The 22,871-nt window shown below is 33.8% G+C and overlaps 1 protein-coding gene across 1 annotated transcript in view; it reads right to left on the bottom strand.

The window, feature by feature from the left end:
- The window catches only part of LOC108742246, a gene marked incomplete at its 3' end in the record, with an annotated part of 147,996 nt that overhangs the window by 17,889 nt on the left and 107,236 nt on the right, over window positions 1–22,871 (bottom strand). Inside the window, exons 6-7 of the mRNA XM_018477380.1 lie at window positions 17,491–17,742; window positions 3,728–3,970 (exon numbers count right to left, since the gene is read on the bottom strand). Of these exons, the coding sequence (XP_018332882.1) occupies window positions 3,728–3,970; window positions 17,491–17,742 (495 nt within the window). The remainder of the gene's footprint in view (window positions 1–3,727; window positions 3,971–17,490; window positions 17,743–22,871) is intronic.

Genomic DNA, 22,871 nt, shown 5'->3' with positions numbered 1-22,871 from the left:
TATTAACGGAGTCAACTTCCCTAAATTGCTAGAGAGAGAGAGACTGAATGAATAAAACTGAAAAATTGAGAGACTCGAGTCTCTCGTAGAAAGACTGGGATCTCTAAAATATGCTGAACTTTTTTAAATTTTAACCATGTCTATCGAGACACCACTTATTGAGAAATTCGAATCTCTCGTTTAGAGACTGGATACGAAATGAGGATCTCTCTATGAGCGACTCGAGTCTCTCGTTCAGAGACGCTTAACAGTTGTTTTTTTGATGGTTTGTTGACAGTCTCTCTCAGCGACACCAGGGAGACTCGATGAGAGACGGAAACTCGAGTCTCGCTTTCAGAGACTCTGAGAGACTGAACATTTGTGTCTCGGATGTATGAGTTTGTTATGTCAACATCGTCGTGCTTTTTTTTTAAGTTCACCATTATTACTGTTAGGTCACGGAAAATTAAAGACATTTAATTAGTCTGACAAAGGAAGGATAAAATCCTTTAGAAGGCCCCATATTTTAGCATTCAGAACAACTTTTTTCCATTAGACCCGTATTTAAAGGTGCTACCATTTAAACGAAACTTTCTTTTTTCAATTTTGAATACTCGTACGTAACAAATTAAATTTAGATGTTAGGTACAGCCGATCTTGTATTAACAGAGGAAACAAGTTTTCTTTGGAAAACTTTTCGATTAAACTTATACTTTGGTCACAATGAGCATATTCTGAAGTTTTTCTTGGACCATTTTACTCGAAAACGAAACATTTGAATATAACAGCGTTTTTTTACAATTAATCTCATACTTTGACATTCTTAACACACCCTGTACAGTATCAAGTTATTATTGCATTTTTCTAAGATCAATTATTCATCGGCATATAGGACATATTCCTTTTCATACCTACTGGCTCATAGCATACCTAACAAATAAGGTAAAACGTATGTCGTAAGTTAGTCATGACTTATGTTTACTCTGCTGCAATGTAACGTACAAGAGTTTATATCGATTATATTGACAAACAAATGAGAAGTTGAAAATATTATTTTGACAGATGTCATTTAGTAGCGTTTATATTTAAATTCATTGAAATATTAATTGCACTCAGAACATTTCCTATTACTTATTATAAAATATCATTATGACGATTATCATTTACATTCTCGGTTTTTCAGTTACCAACTGCTTTACTATTTTTCAAGTGACGACTTCAATTTCTACTCTTTCTAACTTCAGTCAGTATTGATCAGATTATTTCGCCGCATCAAGTATATAACGTCAGTGAGGCCTTCGAATAACATTTGAAGAACTTTAGTTAACGGCAAATATAGTATAGATGGCGACACATTGGTAAATAGTCCACATCATTTCGCAAATCATCACCTGATCTAGCGCAACTAAAACAACATCTGTCTAATAAACGTAATTTTTCTAAATTAATTAATTAAATATTTCTCCTATGAAATAAAGATTGATTTAAAAGGGTAATTAATATATATAGTTGTTAATTTAATTAAAACATTACGTGTTTTTATTACTCGTCCAGTACTTCACGCATTTTTAATTACCTCCGTTCTCGTTAAATATATTACTTTTATAACGTAGATCGTAAAAGGACGGAGTGTTATGCGAAGCTCCATAAAAAGTTGGCACTATAAATTAAAATAACGTCATAAACAACGTCATATAATATATGTGTTTCTGAATTTACCTTTACCGAGTGGCGTAGCACTGTGTGCGATTTATGACAAATGTGGGACCTCAAAAGTCCCCCGATATTTGAAATAATGACATAATAAAAAGTAGACGAAGAAATACAAAAGCGAAAAACGGTAACAACTTTTTTTAAGTTGATAATTGATNAAATAAAGATTGATTTAAAAGGGTAATTTATATATATAGTTGTTAATTTAATTAAAACATTACGTGTTTTTATTACTCGTCCAGTACTTCACGCATTTTTAATTACCTCCGTTCTCGTTAAATATATTACTTTTATAACGTAGATCGTAAAAGGACGGAGTGTTATGCGAAGCTCCATAAAAAGTTGGCACTATAAATTAAAATAACGTCATAAACAACGTCATATAATATATGTGTTTCTGAATTTACCTTTACCGAGTGGCGTAGCACTGTGTGCGATTTATGACAAATGTGGGACCTCAAAAGTCCCCCGATATTTGAAATAATGACATAATAAAAAGTAGACGAAGAAATACAAAAGCGAAAAACGGTAACAACTTTTTTTAAGTTGATAATTGATGAATGCAAATGGTGTTCAATTATGCGATATTTGGTGACAGAAGTGGAATAAAAGAGGATCAAAGAGAGAAGAAGCGTCGGGTGAGTTGCCGAGATTGGCCTAAAATAAAATAGGTCAAAGTTTTTCAAGAATTTTCATTCTGGAATATTTCTAGAATAAGGCTAGTCACTATACATAGCGGTCAGAAAAGGACAGTTCAATTCTATTTACAAGGTTATAGAAGGCAAAAGAAGAATTGATTCAGTGTGCCATTTAGTAGTGGACAAGTAATTAGTTAATAGTAGTGGCGTTAATTGAAAGAGTAATTCGTTAAATAAATTAGCTAGTAGTTCGAAATGTGTTCAGTTACGAGGTAGAAGAGAATTGAAGAGAGAAGCGTCAGATGACCTGTATTGGATGGTCGAAAAGGGGCCAATAACAAAGAAGGTCACAGTTTTCTAAAATCTTAATTTTGGAATATTATTCCAAGGAAAATACAGAATTTTAACGCATTATCGTCATTTCAGTAATTGTCACAACGGTTCGCCATGCATTTAAGGAAGTTTGGGAGGTATGTCACAATGCTACGAAACAAATAAAAATTTGAACGTTCCTAGTTCAATTCTAAAACTCCTGTAAAAATTACAAATCGATTCACTAAACCGTTAAAAAGTTATTGAAATTTTAAAAAATTGTAATTTTACACGTCATTTTATGGAGATTCGTTAACCGAACAGATTAAATTTATTTTTATTAACAGAAAAAAAGCTACCAGAAATTTCAAACTTTTATAATAAGTAACTTGAACTCTGGAGAATCACTTTAGCGTAAGGTTATTCAAATTCACTAAATGGTTATCGAGGAAAAAATGAAAAATTAGCTGAAAATCTCGTTTTTACTTGATAATATAATGATAATATTTATAATTGTCTGAAATAAATGCAATTTTAAAGTTTTAATTATTATTTAAACATATTAAAAAGTTTTACGCTCATTATTAATAGAGACTGAAACTAAATATTTTTTTGTTTCGAAGTTGAAATCAAGGCATATTCACTGCCAAAAGTCAGTAAAACTTTTCCGTATTATTCGTTATTTCTTATTTTATTCAAAGTTTTTGGTCAAATTCCAAATTTTCTTTCAAACTGTATACTTTATTTATTTATTTACCTCATGATATACTGCAAAACCTAATTAATCACGAATTTCTAATTTTATGTACTCTTGTCTCCGATCGTACCTCCCAAACATCCTTAACTCCTGCAGCCATTTGTGGCACCGAGTTATGTATCGAAATGTGCCACACGCTTCGAGAAATAAGCGCTCTATATTTTTTCGTGAAGCACAATTTCGATACCTGTACTTAATTGCAATTCAGTCAACGAACTCTCGAAGCTTGTCGTGTAATAAAATTTGTGTCGGGAAAGAATTTGAAATCGAGCACCCACACGGGACGCTTAATAGTAGTAGGTAGGTAGGTAGGTTGGTTGGTACTCACCCCTTTTGAGAGTTATCGTCCTGCTGCCCTCGGTCGCGCTGAACAGTCCGTTACACGTGGCGTCGCCACTCTGCGCCACTCGGAATTCAATTCCGTCTATCGCTTCGGACTTTGTGGACGCTTTCTCATACACAAAGCACCTGAAACGGTCCTCGTTAGACGTGGCATGATTATGGTGGACTTTTCCGACGAGATAGCGCGCACTTCCTTCCTTCCACGCCGCCAGGCACTGGAGCTCCTCCACTGCAAAATTAAACCAATTTTTCAATTGTCCGAAAAGCGGTTACGTAAACAGATTTTAAACTGAAATTGCTCCTAGACCGAGCCGAACTCTTTGAAGTCGACTAAGGCCAAGTCAGTGTGCTGTTGAACCAAGGGATTGAGTTAAGATTCCAGGGAAATATTCTAGGGCTACTGAAGCGTACATATGCAATAATATTGCAGATACTTACTCGAAGACTATTGTAACATGCAATTTGGTAGGTATTGAAAGAACGTTTCGGACTGCTGGTCAAGCATTTTCAACTTGATTGTGTTGGCTACTTTTATAACTTGTCATTTTTAAATAGTTGTCTTAATGTTGTAAATTAAATTTTCTAATAATTTCGAAGTAACCCGTGTATTTATAATAACATTAAGATTGGGAAATTTATTTTATTTTAGTTAAATAATATTGGATAAAGTTCTGATTAAAAGATTTGTCGGATAACGACTTCGAACTGTTAATACCTGCTCCATTAGACAGCGTTCAATGAATATTTACAGACGGCGTAGTGAACGCCATCTAAAGACTGATTAACATCACAATTACTGGTAAATTGTATACTTCAGGAGACCGTCTCTAGTAATTATTCAAGTCATTTTGTGCCGCACCTATATATATATATAGAATTTAGAGTCCAATTGTAGCTTGTGGGTAAATACTTATAAAAACTATAGTTTATTTACTATCTTCAAAAGTCTTATAACTAGTAACTTCTACAATTCTTTTTCCAATTATAAAAAGTTTATTTAAGATTTTCCGACTTTTCTCAGGCTCAACAATTTTATTTTTCGGAGAACCATTTCAGAAATTTTTTATCTAACAAAATTGTATATCTTCAATTCTGAAAAATTTATGATGTGACTCATTTGATCCACATTTTCCAATTCTTTCTTAGTCCCAAGAAAGTATTAAAGTCTATATAAGTACATAAAAATCTATATGAGTTTTATATAAGCATAAAATATAGTTTCATTGAGAGAATACAATAATCTATGTCAATTACAAGCAGAAGTAAGTTAAGGTGGTGAAGCAAGCAACGTATAACTATTGATTTGTTGTTATTACTTTTCCAAAATTTTCTGTCTCAACTTAAAAAGTTGAGCAATTCAATCGAGGAACCAATTCAATTCGGAGCGTTTATTTGTTGCTCATCTATCAATTCCCATTTCCACATTGAATGTCGACGGTTTTTCTGCTTACATAAAAGTTTACCCCTTAGGATAGCAGGTGCGGCTTCCTGCCTTTTAATTTTGCAACCATTCATAAACACATCTGCCTCCTGCCAGCCACTCGTTCTCTCATCTCCGTTTCAGACTCTCGTTTAGTATTATTTCGAGCTTTCGAAAAAACAAAGAGTAATAAAACTGCTCTATAAAATTGCATCGTTAGTCTACGTAGAATACGACGACGTCAAGTTGATAAACATATAGTGTTAAAACTCAGAGCAGCTTTAAAAAACAATAATTAAATAAATAATTTAAGAAGCAGTTTCCAAACTGAGAGGCTTTCGTTTAATTCAAATACGTACTTTTACATCTATCAAGAAATAAACTTACTAACGTTTTTGAATTTCTATTTCTATTCATTGGTAACTTCATTTATTATTAGCCAGCTAGTAACTAGATATTTGATATTGATTCTTTCATATATCCTTTGATCAAACTGATCGTGAAACCAATACTTAATTCGTCTGTATTCAATTTACAAATCGATCCCTTTTTTACTCCACCCCTAACTACTGTAGTATTATAGCAATACCACATAATAAACAGCTTTTACATATTTAAGCTTCTAACATATTCTTAGTAAAATAGGAAAAAAGGATGGAAAAGTAACACCTGTTAGTTTCCCTTGGTGTATTATTAAATTTAACAAATGTGTTTTGATCAAAGGTTATTTTCAAATTATTTCCGATTACTCAAATAGGTCAGACTACCTTCCACGTAAAAAGTAGTTGTAAAGGAATGTTCAGAATTTTGCAGATAAGGCATAAGAAGTTTGTTTAATGCATTCATTAAAATTGAGAATTAAAAGAATTATTAAATTATTTTCAAGATCAAAACACGACCCTTCTTTTAAAATTTAATCCTTCAGCGGACAAGAATGGATTAACAAAAGTTCTTTACGAGAAGTTTCTAAATTATTTTAAATATAGGGTTGTTCGGAAAGTCATTTCGTTTTTTCCCGACAGAGGATTTAATTGTATTCTTTTGCACCCAACTTCACATTTAAGCCGTATAATTTTTATATGCTTTGAGAGCTCATATAGCAAGGCTTGTGTGTGAAAAATTCCAATTAATTCTACGCAGTAGTTTTTGGTTGGTGCCCTTTTAAATATGGAGAGCGATAAGCAGCATTTTCGACATATCTTACTGTTTTACTACAGAAAGGGTAAAAATGCTGTTCAAGCCAGAAAGAAATTGACTGATGTGTATGGAGAAGGTGTGTTGACAGTACGCCAGTGCCAGAACTGGTTCGCTAAATTTCGATCCGGCAATTTTGATGTCGAAGATGCACCACGTTCGGGAAGGCCGGTTGAAGCTGATAAAGACGCGATAAAGGCATTAGTTGATGTGAACCGGCGAATAACAACACGTGAGATCGGATTGAGGTTAAATTTATCAAATTCAACAGTTTATGACCACTTGAAAGGCCTGGGATTATCCTCGAAGCTCGATGTATGGGTTCCCCATGTTCTCACAGAGAGAAATCTGTGTCGCCGCATTGACGTCTGCGATTCGCTTCTCAAACGTCACGAAAATGATCCGTTTTTGAAGCGCATCATCACTGGGGACGAAAAATGGGTTGTATACAACAACGTCAAACGCAAGAGGTCATGGAGCAAAAAAGATGAACCGGCTCAAACCATTTCCAAAGCCGATATTCACCAAAAAAAGGTGATGCTGTCTGTTTGGTGGGATTTTAAAGGAATCGTTTTTTTTTAGCTTTTACCGGATAACACAACGATTAATTCGGAAGTCTACTGTCATCAGCTGGACAAACTGAATGATGCACTTCAACAGAAAAGGTCAGAACTAATCAACAGGAAAGGTGTAGTGTTTCACCAAGACAACGCGAGACCTCACACAAGTTTGGTCACTCGCCAAAAGCTTTTACAGCTTGAATGGGATACAATGCTACACCCACCATATTCTCCAGACCTGGCACCATCGGATTATTATTTGTTCCGGTCACTCCAAAATTTTTTAGACGGTAAAACCTTCACCTCAAATGAGGAGGTCAAAAACCTCCTCGATCAGTTTTTTGCCAGCAAAGACCAAAAATTTTATGAGCGTGGAATTATGCTACTACCAGAAAGATGGCAAAAGGTGTTGGACCGGAACTGTCAATGTATAATTTAATAAAGTATTTGTTTATTATACGAAAACTGTCTTTCATTTCCACAAAAAAAAAAAACGAAATGACCTTCCGAACAACCCTATATTTAACACTGTAAGCTAACACCTACTTACCTACTGGGTTAGCGATTGTTTAAATAGCAGAATTAATAATAACCGAAGGGTCGAATCTAAAATCACGAATTAGGGTGGTGAGGCGGCTTGCTGTCGTCACTCACCTTGTGATAGTTTCTTGTCATTTCTACGTTTCCCAATTACTTACTTACGTCAGGGTATATCCGAATACTTCCCAATATGTACAAATTGTCCCGATTGCAACAATTTAATTTAATTTATTGTTTTAAAGTGTCACAACCTGAGGTTAATTCATTCGTAAAAGCGCGAAATGTATATCATTTGATTTGAAAGCGAATTGGTCAAATTTCAGCCGCACGAAATTTTGTAGTTGTTATTAAATATTCTAATTAGCAGTGACATTTTTGTTTCCCGTCTGCTCATTTATCATTCCCGGGAATTAGTTAAATATCTTGTTTTGTGCCTAAACCATAATTTATAAGTTATGAAAGATAAATACTTATGGCAAAATTTAACTGGCAAATTAATTCTCTGAAATGCCTAAAGGCAATATAAACGAATGTGTGTGGCGAACGTTAGTACGTTGGCATTGAACACATAAAACCCTTTCTTGCGCTGTCATACGCGTCAAAACGTTGAATGGGGCATTGAAATTAATTTTCTGTTTTCACGTAATTTCAACCGTGCCTACTGCCTGATTAATTCTGGTATTTGTACTACAGATTTACGAAATTAGATGATATTTAGTCTGGAAACTCCAAGAAATTATTTTGTCAGGCAAAAGCTATTAAGTAATTATTATTGACACTTAGAACACTAAAATAAATAAATTTTGAACACTTACAAAATTCGTTACAAAACCTGTATGAGAATAAAGTATCTATTTCTTGATGGAGGGAAACATTTAAATATTTGCTTCAGAATTATCTTTAATTTTTGTTCTATATTTCCTACCTTTTATAGTGAATCAATAAAAAGTAAATCCTATTAAAAGATTTTTTGTTACTTTAATTTTATTCTGTGATTTTTAGGCGATTGACTGTGACATTCAACAGGAAACCAAGATTTTAGTGAAATTTGATTGTTTCATATGTCGAATTGGTCCCTAAGCGGGATAAAATCGAGTAACTTAAATATAAGAGCGCATTTTTGAACACGGGGTAAAGTTATCCGCTTTTTGGTTTTTCTTCTGTAACAAAAATTGTACAACTTTAGTGCATATACAGATCTTTTTTATAGAAAATTAAATTTCCTATTGAAGTAATACTTTTTAAAGTCAAAAAGAATTTTATCAATGAAATAAATCCAAAAAACAATGCGAAATAAAAATAACTATAAACGAGAGATATTGACGTTCAAATCTTGCCACCCTCTTTGATACTTTCATTGTTTAGCTTCGTGCTTCAAGAAATAAATTAACCTGAATACGTAAATGATAACAAGGAACATAACAAAATTAATTAAACGGACTGATATTTAAGCATAAAAGGAATACTTTGTTTTTTAAGTAATAAATAAAAATTAATACTTAGTTTATTTAATTTAAATAATATTTATTTATTTTTAATTGTTTTATTTATGCATTATAAAATTTGGATTCATAATTTTACATCTCAACTAATATTACAAAGGCCAATGTGAGTTTGTTCATTACTATTAACTATCCAACCGATCATCATGAAATTTTGTACATTTATTGTCAGAGGTACTGTTCCCGAGGGATAGAAAAATTTCTTTTCATCTCGACAAAGAAGAACATTATTTATTGTCATTCTACACAAGGTGTATGTTTCACTTATAGAAAATTAGAAACTTTAGCTTTATCTTGACAATCCTGGTCAGGCTTTAAGAACAAATTTATCAAATTACTGTATTTTTGATGATCTTACGACACGTATTTAGGATATTAACGGGAGCGAAGCTGCAGGTAAAACTAATATTGTCACAGACGAATGCCGCAGGCGGCGATCGGTACAGCGTTCCGACGACGATACTTTTAATAATGCTGCCGAAGTCGACAGCTGCTATCGCATATTATAATAAGGATGATAAATATGTACTTTATACAAGGCAAATGATATAAACAGTGCACGAACAAGAGAAGCAAAAAGTAATATAAATTAAAGGTGATATAAATAATTTATATGATAAATAAATGAGTGCAGTATATTACAAAGTTAAATGGTTAACTCATATATGTGTACAAAACATTTCAAAAATATTAATATATACGTATTTACAGTAAATTCGTTGCAATATAAATATCTATATTGTATCTTGCAATTTTTAATTTTAAATCAACGTCTTTTTCCTTATCATTAACTTGTAAATAATTTCTTGTATGCACTTCCGCAAATTTGAAATATTGATTTACAGCTATTCGATTTACCTTTTAACTGTTCATTATAAAATACAAAGCCCGTTGCTCAGAGAAATCGATGTTATGAGAATAACGAAAACGACACTCACAATAGGGGAACATTTTAATACAAAATTTATGCATCTGGTTCATATATGCTCCCACTAATTATTTATTACATTTCACCGCCATCGTTAATACTGGCTGCCAATTTATAATGGCAAAGCTTTTCATTAACACAAAGCAAACGCGATATTAAATAGATATAAATAATTTACACTGCGTCCAATCGAAAATTTTATTTAATTTAGACCATCGTCATCGTGTGCTTTTCGTTTAGTTGATGAACTCATTGAACCTCTAAACACAATGGTTTATTAAAATGTACACAGTTTTAGGGTTGTCGATCGTTGTTATTTAGCAAATGTAAATATTAATGAAAAACCCCAAAACTAAGAAGTTAAAAATTATTCTATAAACAAAACAGGGAAGAAAAAGTAGGGAAGGAGCGAATATAAAGGTAGGAGACGAAAAATTAGAAGAAGCGACTGAGTCAGGACGGTCACTTCTATGCTCGCGAACGGTTAATTTAGAAATTCGGAAAAGGTTGCTAAAGGTGTATGTTTGGAGCACGGCGTTGTACGGGTGCGAAACATGGAAAGTGGGCGCGGCGGAAAAGAAAAGGTTAGAAGCGTTCGAAATGTGGTGTTATAGGCGGATCATGAGGATAACGTGGGTAGAAAAGGTTAGAAATGAAGAGGTATTAGAAAGAATAGGAGAACAGAGGATTCTATGGAAGAGAATAAAAAATAGGCGAGATAGGTTGGTAGGACACCTTCTCAGGCATGAAGGTCTAGTCAGAGACATATTAGTGGCAGAAACAGGACCTAGATTAGATTACTCTTCGCAAATAGTTAAGGATGTGGGCTGTTCTAGTTTTAGGGACATGCGAAGTTTAGCCCAGAAAGGGAAAGAGTGGAGGTACGTGTCCAATCAGTCTTAGGACTGACGGCCCTATTATGATGATGATGAAACAAAGCAGAATAGACATTAAAGCGGTTTTTAAAAATGTTAAATGCGGCTCCTTTTCTACTCACAAACAAGTAGTAATTATCTCATAACATAGGTTTTATTCAAAGGTGAATGCCTTCAATCTATTGATTGAGATTTTCAGAATCATCACTATCATAAGGCCATCAGCACGTCAATTAGTCGGACACGCACCGCCGCACCTTTAACAACTTGTGATCTAGGTCTATTTCTACTCTCTCTCAACTCTTGTTTCTGCTTCTAACAAATCTCCAACTGAACTCTTCATTTTTGAGAAAGTGTCTTATCAACCTATGGCGACTCGACCCTGCGCTGTTATTTGGTTCATATCTTTTTTCAAATATGGGTCATCTGGTTCCCTAAATATCGAAAATCAGCAACTTCTTATAATTTATGTTAATTTTAACCCTACTTAAGATAGGAGACGAAAAATTAGAAGAAGTGACTGATTTTCGGTATCTAGGAAGTCAGATAAGTCAGGACGGAAGGAGTTGTAGGGATAAAAAGCAGAGGATAGCGCAGGGTCGAGTCGCCTTCTATAAGATTAAGTCACTTCTATGCTCGTGAACGATTAATTTAGAAATTCGAAAAAGATTGTTAAAGGTGTATGTTTAGAACGTGGCGCTGTAAGAGTGCGAAACATGGACGGTGGGCGCGGCGGAAAAGAAAAGGTTGGAAATGATAAGGTACTAGAAAGAATAGGAGAACAGAGCACTCTTGGAAGTCAATAAGAAATAGGCGAGATAGGTCGGTAGGACACCTTCTCAAGCATAAAGGGCTAGTCAGAGACATATTAGAAAGGAGTTAAGAGGAGCAGAATTAGACCTAGATTAGATTACTGTTGCAAATAGTTAAGGATGTGGGATGTTCTAGTTTTAGGGAAATGCCAAAATTAGCTCATGTTGTAATGAGTGGAGGTGCGTGTCCAGCCAGTCTTAGGACTGACGACCTTATGATGATAATGACCAAATGTAACTAACCAATTTTAAAAAACAATTTCTAATCTTTTGATCAACATGTTTTGAAATTTCATCCCGTATCCCATCTATACCTGGTACTTTTCCTTAAAATTTTCAATGCTAACTGAACTTCTTCTCCCATTATGAATACTATTTTGATAACTTCAAAGACTTTCTGATCCCTAGATACACGCAGTGTTCCTGGAAAAACCCTTTTCTATGTTAAAGTTCAATTATTTATTGGCCATGATCAACTTATTACCGTCGATTCATTTGAATCAAATTGAGCTTTTTCGCGTAATTACGTTACCAATTCAGAATTAATGGAATAAGTTCTTTGTTAATGTCGGACGCGTGGAAGGAAATAGTAAGTAGTAGTCACTGCTGTCCACGGTTCATGGCTAATAGTTTTGGAATTATTAGTGCGGAATTTACAGTAATGTTCGAAATCAACGATCGAATTTATGTTACAGGAAATTGACCAGAGCAAGTTCCTAGAGAATTGTGATGTAACCTAATTCCAGTTTGGACCACGCTTCGTTGTCAGTATCATGCATATGTGTATATGCATGTATCCATGTATGTATGTACGCTAAAGTCCTTTCTGTACGGAACATGAAAATGGGTCAAAGGATGGTGCTTGTAATAAGCGATGCATAATGTACTTCGCTACAGTTTTTAATTAAGATAATCTTACGTTGCATTAAAATTTTTAAGCGACTACAAAATTTAATTGAATTTAGTAATATGATACCTCATCTACCTACGAAATTATGAAAATGTGTTTTACACAAATTATATTAAGATAAATTTTAATACTTAATCCGGACGGTACATATTAAATTTAAAAACAGTATATGAATGTAAAAATAAACAAAACAAAAATATTAAAATTTGAAAATGATAATCCTACAGAAAAAGTAGTGTTTATGAAGTCTTGAAATTTACGAAAAAATAATGATATAATTATTGAATTATTGGATAATGCCGAAAAAGCAGATTGTTTTGCAGGAAATCTAAACACATTGAGTTTGAAATGCAGTGAAGCATAGGAGCAGTGACTAACAAATTATTTTTTATTTTTTTGCTTTGGTCATAAATCTACAGCCAATTAGAGGGATCGAAGAATTAATTTAATGCGGTCAATTTCACGCCTTAACTACTCAATAGATAATCATGAAATTTTGTAGACACATCGTCAAGGGCACAGAAAAGTATATAGGGTACGTACCTTTTATACAGAAAAAAAAATAGAAAAATTAGTTTTATGTGGTCGTCGATGATCATTAAGCGAAGCCGGTAAGATCTAGTTACTTTAAAAAGAGTTATGGATTAATATTCGAAATCATCATTATCATAAGGTTATTAGTCCTAAAATTGATTGATCACGCACCTCCACTTTTTCTTATCATGAGCTAATCATCGTATTTATCTAAAATTAGTACATCCCACATCTTGAATTATTTGTAATCTAATCTAGGTCTGCCTATACTCTATTTAACTTAAACAATAAAGTTTAAATGCATTACCTTGCTTTTTGTAAAAATATTTTTCGAAGAAGAAAACAATTATAAAGAATTAAGGGCGCTTTATTTGAGACACTAATAATTTCACTAACACATTGAATTCATGCTACAAAAATTAGAAGTATCTGCCTGCTATTTATTGTCATTCAAATTCAATTGAACGATATAAGTATTTGAAAATGGAGTTACAAGGATGTTCCTCGTCTTCCGTAGCATATGTAGTAACATGACGGAAGAACGACATCGTTTAGAGGCAATCACTGCTGGAAGTAGTTTAATAAATGTTACTCCTAATATGAAGTTATGCGATCCCTGGGAGTTTAGTTTATGACAAAAGAGATCGTAATAATGTACTCATTTGGATGAGTTCGCTCGCTAGAATCTGCTGGATAAAAATGACACAATATGTGCTCGTAGATGTTTTCTTAGACGAAATACATTACATCTTCAGCTTCAAACACAAATAAAAAGTCTAACAGTTGAACGTATTAAAAAAGATTTTTCTTTTTTCTACGTTATTACGACTAACTTCCTTCTATATTTTGAATCATGCTCAAAACAAGAACGATAATGTTTTCCAAATTACACTGCTTCTTCATGAAAGAACAAAAGTAGAGGGTGATTTTTAACGTGTGAAAATATTTTTAAGGAATACAACCAGTATATAACAGTTTTATGCAATTTATCTGTCAGAAATGAAGTTCAATTTCGGATAAACATCGTAAACTCTCTAGTGTAACGAAACTCTTTGTTATGGAAAAGTTCGTATTACGTAGGCATTACTTGAGCTTGATTGGTTTGCCTTGTAACTCATACACTGTTGAGCGAAGAAGTCGAAGATGGGTGTACTCTATTATATCCTTTCATGAAACGTAAAAAATTTACAAATAGCTTCAGCCATTTCTTAATACATATATAAACAAGCCATGGTGTAGATCTGGACTCTGTGTCGCATCACTGGAGCGATCCTTGAGGTTCACACGAATAACTTCGATCGACACACACACACACGATGAGGATACCGTGGATAGAGAAGGTTAGAAATGAAGAGGTATTAGAAAGAGTACAAGAACAAAGGATTCTACCGAAGTCAATAAGAAATAGTCCAGATAGGTTAGTAGGACACCTTCTTAGGTATGAAGGTCTTGTCAGAGACATATTAGAGCCAGAAACGGGAGTTAGAAGGGGTAGAGGTAGATCTAGATTAGATTACTGTTCGTAAATAGTTAATAATGTGGGATGTTCTAGTTTTAGGAAATGCGAATATTAGCTCAGGATAGGAAAGAGTTAAAGAGCTTATCCAACCTAACTTAGGACTAACGACCTTGTAAAGATGATTTATTGTACAGCTTTATTAAGTAGATACATGGATACCTACATAGGTAAAATACGGTAAAATAAAATAATGAAGTTCTCTTCCTTTAAATCTATGCTTTCAACATATCCTATTCATGGCAAATTGATATAACTAGCTAGATATTGATTCGTTTGCTCTATTTCAAAAAGTTTGAGCAAGTATAATACATTGAAACGATAAGATGATCATTTGAATATCCGCTTCCTAAAGTAACTTTTAACTAAGGACATTCTGATCGAAACAAATATCCAGTAACTAACTCTGTTAATAATGTTGGCTTCCTTTCATAGAAGGACGTTGAAAGACGGATATTTAATGAACAAGCAACTTAAAAGCTAAAATGATGGAGATTACGAAGTTATGAAATAAGTTCTAACGGTAGACATCTTTTCCGTAAACGTTTTAATCTATGGAGTTATTGCATTTTTAATTAACGTCTTTTCAAAAGATTAAATGATACTGTTTTTGAAGTATTAATTACACTACGAAATAGAGACTTGAACTTGTTACTTATTTAATAAAGAAACTATTTGCTCCTGGTGCTAAAATGTTATTACATCTTATTTGAATTATCGATAGACGTGGAAGTTGCAATTGGGTAATTTATTAATAATAAATTACAATATTGTTTTGGCCAAGGACTTTTATCAAAGGGTCTATTTATTCCGGCTAGAATTGGAAAGGGAGACAGGTAAGGTATAAGGCAGAGCCGGGCAAACTCGGCTCTTTTGACACCCGAGTGCTCCTTAGGTATAGCCAAGGAGCTCCTCATTGTTCCTTAGAGAGCGAGTGAGATGACTGTTTCCTTTTCTTATTCCTTCCATTTCGTAGGTGAGTCCCCTCTTCCATAGCCGAACCCAATAGTATTGCAGCCGTAGTCCGGCATGCTACCCCTGAGCTGCGAGGCGTTTATTAAAAATTTTTCGTAGGTATTATTTAAGTTGCTTCGCTAGTCTGCGAGATGGAGGGGTTGATATGGGAGTAGAAGGGAGAAGAAAAACAGAAAGCAATATGGCTCATTACTCAGTACTCTCTCGTACTCATTGAAGTGTATGGAGTGATCCAACTAACCTCAGGTAGCGGCTCCTACGAAGTTAAAGTTTGCCCGGCTCTGGTATAAGGGTATACTCGGAGAGTCAATCAGATTATACTGCGGTCTGAATTTTTTATAAAAAAAGTATTTATGAACCCCCTAATGACTACCTTGCTTGTGTGCAGAAAAACATGTAACAAAATGTGCCAGGATTACCACATCAGATCGTTATAAAAAAACTCATAAGGCACGTCGCTGATTGCTTTTGTGGGGATTCTCAAGAGGATGATATCCTTCTATCGGATTGTTCCTCATTTGTCACACGAGGTCCATACACTGCATGAGGCACGCCTTATATAAATTCGTATTTCTATAATTGCATTGTCCTTTTATCGGCATGTTGGCATGTTCCTCGTTGCCACACGCTACATGTCCTTTATAAAACCTAGTCGAGATGCAACCGTAAGTAATGCTGAGTTGCATTATCCCTCTATCGTCAGGTCCCCCGTTTGTCACACGAAGACCACACGTTGCATGAGACATGTCCCCTTTAAATTCTAGTCGAGATACAATCGCAAGTTGTGCTATAATTGCATTATCTTTCTATCGGCATGTCCCTCGTTTGTCACACGAAGCCCACGCGCTGCATAAGACATGCCCCCATAAATTCTAGTCGCGATGCAACAGTAAGTAATACTATAATTACATTAACCTTCTATCGGCATGTCCCCCGTTTGCCACACGAAGCCCACACGCTGCATGAGACATGTCCCCTTTCAATTCTAGTCGGGATACAATGGTAAGTAGTGCTATAATTGCATTAACCTTCTATCGACATGTCCCCCTTTTTTTCACATGAAACCCACCCGCTACATGTCACACGCTCCCTATAAATTTTAGTCGAGATGATATATACTAATTTAATAGACTCATATGGAAACCCCACATTAAATCTTTAGCATCAGATTCCAGTCCCTCCAAAATACCTAATAGATCTCGCATAAAACTAACTTTCTATTATGTATTTATGTAAAAGAAAATGAGAACTAATAAATTCACATATAATAAACAGAAGTATGAAGAAACATACAAACATTAGATATTGAAAATAGAGCGGCAATATGTATGCAGAAATAATTGTTGGATTAAGCCCGAATGCGGTTACTCTTTGACGTTCATTTAGGTTGATGGATACTAATCCATAAATTAAAGAGAAAATGTTGCGCCTTTTTTACTCTAATTATGATGTATGGTTTAATGGCATGACAAAACTTCCAAAGGCTGCCAGAGTTCAAAGTTAATTTAACCCCAATTGCTCCATTCGTGTAGTTTTAGCTAAAAGAATGTTTCACTTTTATCACATCGAAAAATCTAGTCTCGTTATCCGTATGTACGTGTGGGAGGGTGGACTAAATTACTCATTTAAATATTCACATCTCAAAAGAATAAAATGACAATGATCAAACACAATATAACGGGATGTCACTTGGGAGGCAGTCCACATACTCCTAATTAATTAATTAATCGTACAACCTGTTTAGTTGTTTAAAATAATTTCAAATTGTGGTTTGAATATCGTACAACAGCAAGTACTTTCATCTCCTTTTTTACATTTTACAATTAAATTGGTGGCAGTATTACTGTAGGTATCTATAGGTACATCAAAAAAAAAAAAGTGATGTACCTACTGGTCTTATATGTATTTAAAGCAAGATTCACTGACTTGGCAACGTCTAAGGTAACACTATTTAATTATACTAAATAAATTATTTTTACTTACCAGTGCTTTCTGATCCATGCACGTCTGGACATGCCTGATAACTGAGTAACAACCGACTTTCTTCTGTACAGGCGTCAACGCTGGACACTGGCGATCGGCATTCACCGTGACCCCGGTTGTAGGTAAACACGAAAGGTCCTCGAAAAGGGCAAGGTACCGGAATGGCACCAACCCGAAACATTGAATACAGGAGGGCGTCGCCTGTTATGAAACTACATAGTGAGGCCAGCGAAGTTCGTGGATGACAAAAAGCTAAAAACAAAAAGAAATAATTTATAGAGAGAATTTCTAAAGGTAAATTTTTTTTCAATGTAAGGATTTTCATAACGATTGGCATTTTTTATACGATAATTTTTGTAACGAGAAGGTACATATTTTCACCGATAAGGATCTATTGCGATAAGATTTTTTGGTGATCGGGATTTAAGTAACAGTAGACCAGATAAAGCGGTTTACCTTAGAAGATTTTCTACACAAGGGACTTATATAATGACGATTTTAAACGCAAGAGATTTTCTGTAACTGATAGATTTATTCTGCGACAAAAATAATTTCCGATGGGTTATTTTCGTGACGTATAATTTCAGCGGATACTTGCTACGACTAGAATCATTAATGAGTTAGATTTCCTATCCCGGAGATATTCAATGCCCGTGACCTTTTATCACTAGAATTGTCAACTGCAGGGATTTCTGATAATTGATGTTTTTAACAAGTATATGTTTTGTGATAAGAATTTCTACAAAGAGGATTTTTAGATAGGGTCCTTACAATTACTTTTCGAGGTTAAGGTATGCAATTATGAAGACGTTAGATGACAAAAGGATTACAAAGAAAATTGAGATTTCCATGTTACACACTTCTGTGTGATGAAGATTTTAAACGATTAGGACTTTCAACGATAACAATCTCTTGCGATTTCGGTGATGAGAGATTTTCAGTTAAGACTCATTAGGACGAGGTGGGGGGGATCGTTTATAACTATTTCTAATGTCAGAGATTTTCTGTAATTAATATTTTCAATGATAAAGACATGGAGATTATCTGTCCTAGAGATCTTCAACATCCAGGATCCTTTATTTCTACAATTGTTAATTAAAGGATTTCTGACAATTCAGATTTTCACGATAACGCCTTTTGTGATAAGAATTTCTACTGTCGAATATATTTCACGTTCTTATATCTTTCATGAAGATGATCTTTACCAATAAAATTTGTTTGTAATGTAAAGGGTCTTTCGAGTTGAAGATTTTCAGTTATGAGTTTACCTGGAATATTTTTAATTACTGAGATTTCTAATGCCACACTTTTTTGGAAGGAATATTTTAAACGATTAGGGCTGATAGTAATCTTTTACGATAAAACTTTTCGTAAATTTTAAAAGTCTAAGACGAGGTTGATTTTTAATATTAAATGGAAAGTACCTTCAACATTTTCTATATCATAATTTTTTGTGAATGATATTTTCAACGATAAGGATCATTTCTATCAGGGAATTTCAGAGAAGGCTTGCTATAACGATAACTTTAACTAACAACAAAATTTTCTGTCCTTAAAATTTTCAACGTCCAGCACCATTTATTACTAGAATGGCCAATTTTTAATTACAAGAATTTCCAATACCCAGTAGAATCTATTGTAACTAACACGAAGATTGTATGCTACAAGTGAAATTTTCGTTGTTAAAATTCTTTCATTCTGAAATTTTTGATGGTCTAGGATATTAGTTTATTATGACAACGGCGTTGCTTTAGATATACAGGGTGTCCCATTTATAATAATTAAAAAAAAAAAAACATGGCTTCCTGACACAAAACACAACAAAAAAGTTCTATACAATTTTTCAATTCAGTGACAATTGAGCTCGCAAATCGTCTTTGTAAATTTGAACGTACAATTGTTTCATTAAAGGCCTGGATCTAGGCGACTAGTGTGGATGTAACAAGTACCTACCGGGAAGAAGCCGAATGCACTTCCACCTTGTAAAAAAGTAAAAGTGAAAAAGAAAAGCGTACCTTTTATAAAAAATGTTGAAATTATCTGCCATTCGCTGTACCCAGTTGCTGCGAATTTTGGCCGATATCGGGAATATTTCAAATTACACGAAAGGTATCAGTAATGTAACTCACTACCAGCTGACGGTTGAATAAGAACCCTACTAGAAACCACTATCACACTACTAACTGTCCTTATTGTAATAAGCAATTCACTAATTTGATAGAGATTACAACAAATTATCAATCTCATACAAAACTGATACCCCCACTTGCAAACCCGGGTTTATTTTTGTGTTTAGCTAGTTTAATAGTTCACGTGAAAGCGGTAGTAGGGCATCAGCAAATTAAATTTGTCTTCGTGTTATCTGAAATCTGAAAAGACGTGTTTTTGGGACCCCAATTACATTAATATCGTATTCTTTACAGCAAATGTTGTATGCAGTGGCTTGCACGCTACAGAACAAATGACCTCGTTTAAAACACTTGGTTGGCGTCTTTGCCAAAATTTAATCTTGCCAGTATTTTATAGCGTTAGATAACACGTTGCAGTGAATACGTGGGGACGGATAATATGCACGAATCGATATAGAAGCAGTCTACTTAACCAACAATACAAAGTAAGTGGATTCCGTCAGTTCCTACAAGTGTATTTATATCTAAAAATAATATATAGTCAAAGGGAAGGGGTCTAACAAATCATCAAATGTCATTTAAAAAGAGCGGGGGGGGGCTTTTCAATTTTGAGAACATACATTATTATACACAAATAGTAAACGATTCATAGTTTTTCTTTTTACTTTTTTGTGCTGCCCTATTTTTCCAGAGTAAAGAGATAAAGATATGGGGATTACATCACATTATCAAATCATATTAAAACAGAGGGATGGGTCAAAATTAAGAAAAAAACACCTAAGGTTGTTGGACGCCCGCTAAGAGAAAATTCGAGTTGAGGAAAATTTCTGTTTTACAATATTAACGGTTTAAATGATGTTTAACGAATGGTTAAAATATGACCGGCTGAACCAATGACTAAACTGTGCAGCGGTAGTATAAGGAACTTTTGAAAACTGGCGTTGCAGGCATTTTCTCATTTTCTAAATATTGCAGTTTTTCTAGACTAGTAGTGGTGTTTGCACTATATCACTAGCTGCGAAGATTGAATATGATTCATATTTTTCTGTTTGAAGTGATTGAGATATAGTTTTCTATCTTTATGTTATTGTTTCTTCAGTTTAGCAACAAATAATTCTTCTATATGCTTCCTTATTTACCTTTGTCACCCGTTTTAATTGGAAAAAGGACACTGATGCTAAAATAGTTTGTTTGGCGTGAAAGATCAGAACCAAAATAGGGTTGCAAATAATTATTAATGTAAAATCAACATCAATCATTTTATATCAAAATATTTACAACCGCATTTTGTTTCCGATCTTTTACTCATTGTAAAAAGAGAAAGAAATGGAATCCTTAGTTTCTTTAGGTTTGGGTTTATCTAATAAGTGAAGTTTTTGGAATCGTTTTTTAAGAATTTTGGATTATAGGAATTTATTTGCACACCTCAATATCTTGTAGCTTTCAGTTTTACACAGTTGGCAATTCGATATTGTTTTGTCGTAATTCATAGAATTTCGTAGTTACTTGCTAAAGGTACGATAAGTTTTTGACAGATGCTGATATCAATTTGGAACTTCAAAAGTCCATGGACCATGAAATTGAACCTGGAAAACAATATCGATCCAATATTTTATATTATCCATTCCCAAGGAATTTAGAATTTTTTGGACTCTTCAATTAAAGAATTAGAAGGCATTCAGGGAATGTTTTTTTTGTCCCCTTTTTAAGCTTCTAATATCTTCAATAGTCAATGTGAACAACTTTCATTCATCATTTCATATAATGTTTTTTCGGTGATACTAGCAAAACCTTTAACGTAAAAGTGTATATTACATTTTATAAATAGAAAATACGTTTGGAAAAGAAATGGGTAAATAAATTAGATATTGTCTAAAAAGTTATGTCTGGAAAGTATGACGAGCACTTTTTACCCTAGTAGCATGAACTACTTTATTGTGCAATGTGGAAGTTATGAGACAATTAACTATTATTTTGTGCCTTTCCTGTCAAATGCTGATAACACCCGTAGTTTTTGTTCAACTTCACGCAATGCACTCAAATTATGAAACACCACGCTTTTGTTAAACAGAAATAAAAATTTACGACAATCCTTCGTTTTCCCGAATATAAAAATTTGAACTGATTTGACACAAGTGTTAGATACTAATTTTGTAATAGAATCATATTTATTAGAAATCAAAAGTATTTACGCTGTTACACTCTGCATAATATAGCGAACAGAGAGTATAATATCTGTGTTCGCTGATGATATAGTTCTAGTACATAATTAATGCAACCAGATGGCACGATAAACAGTATAATTACCCAACAGTTGTAGATCTAAGATGATATCCATATGTCAACGGAATTGTATCATAAGTAACAAGAAGGCATCCAAAATTGTATAACAGTACCAAGAAATATAAAATAAATAAACTGTTAGGCTGTTGAAGAATTTAAAAAAGAAAATCACGGGGCGATTTACTCGATGGGTATTGTATATTGAGCTGGATGATTTTTTTAAATTTCCGTCTACAGAAAGGAACTCTTTTGTGTGTAGAAGTAATAAGTACTGTGCGCATATACTATTTATAGTTAATTGTTCAATGTCACGAAAATGATATTTTTTCTTGTTGCATGGAAAAAATAATAATTACTGTTTGTTGATATAATCAGAAACAAACCGAATAGCGTGAAATTGTTCAGAATAAATGCTGAAATGTAGTTCACTCTGAAAAGCATTTAGTGACTTTTCAGCACGAAATAAATTATAAGAAACAAAAAGTGTTCATAGAAATCAATAATATAGCTTTGTTAATTTTATTAGTGTCTCTTTAGGTTTTATATCAGCATATAGATAAAAATACTGTTATTATTTAAACAGTTAGGTTGGGTTAGGTTAGGTTCACTGAAAATTAAAGTGTGACATATTGTCTTGAATTTAAAATATATTTACTCTGTTCAAATACTATCTACAGCAGGCAAAAATATGCGTTTACCGAAGTAAAGAGTATAGTTTATTAGTTGAGGAAAATAGCACAAATGGCGCGGTAAACGCCATCTGTAGGACGATGCTACATTTTAGGATTACGTATGCTCCAACAAGGTCCACTTGTGTGAATATCTACTTGCTGAAACGAATCCCGGCGTAGCTAACCTCAACGTGATAGGCACGTTACCATAATCGAATAAAATAATTCGAAGTGGTCTGTATTCTGTCGAAACTGCCAGACGCGGATCGCGATTTCGATCTTTTTGGATCTCATCAGC

Source organism: Agrilus planipennis, unplaced genomic scaffold (assembly GCF_000699045.2).
Source record: "Agrilus planipennis isolate EAB-ADULT unplaced genomic scaffold, Apla_2.0 scaffold121, whole genome shotgun sequence".
In the NCBI taxonomy this organism is placed as follows: Eukaryota; Metazoa; Arthropoda; class Insecta; order Coleoptera; family Buprestidae; genus Agrilus; species Agrilus planipennis.
Note: the sequence above shows the minus strand (reverse complement) of the source record. Positions and strands in the feature narration are given on the sequence as shown.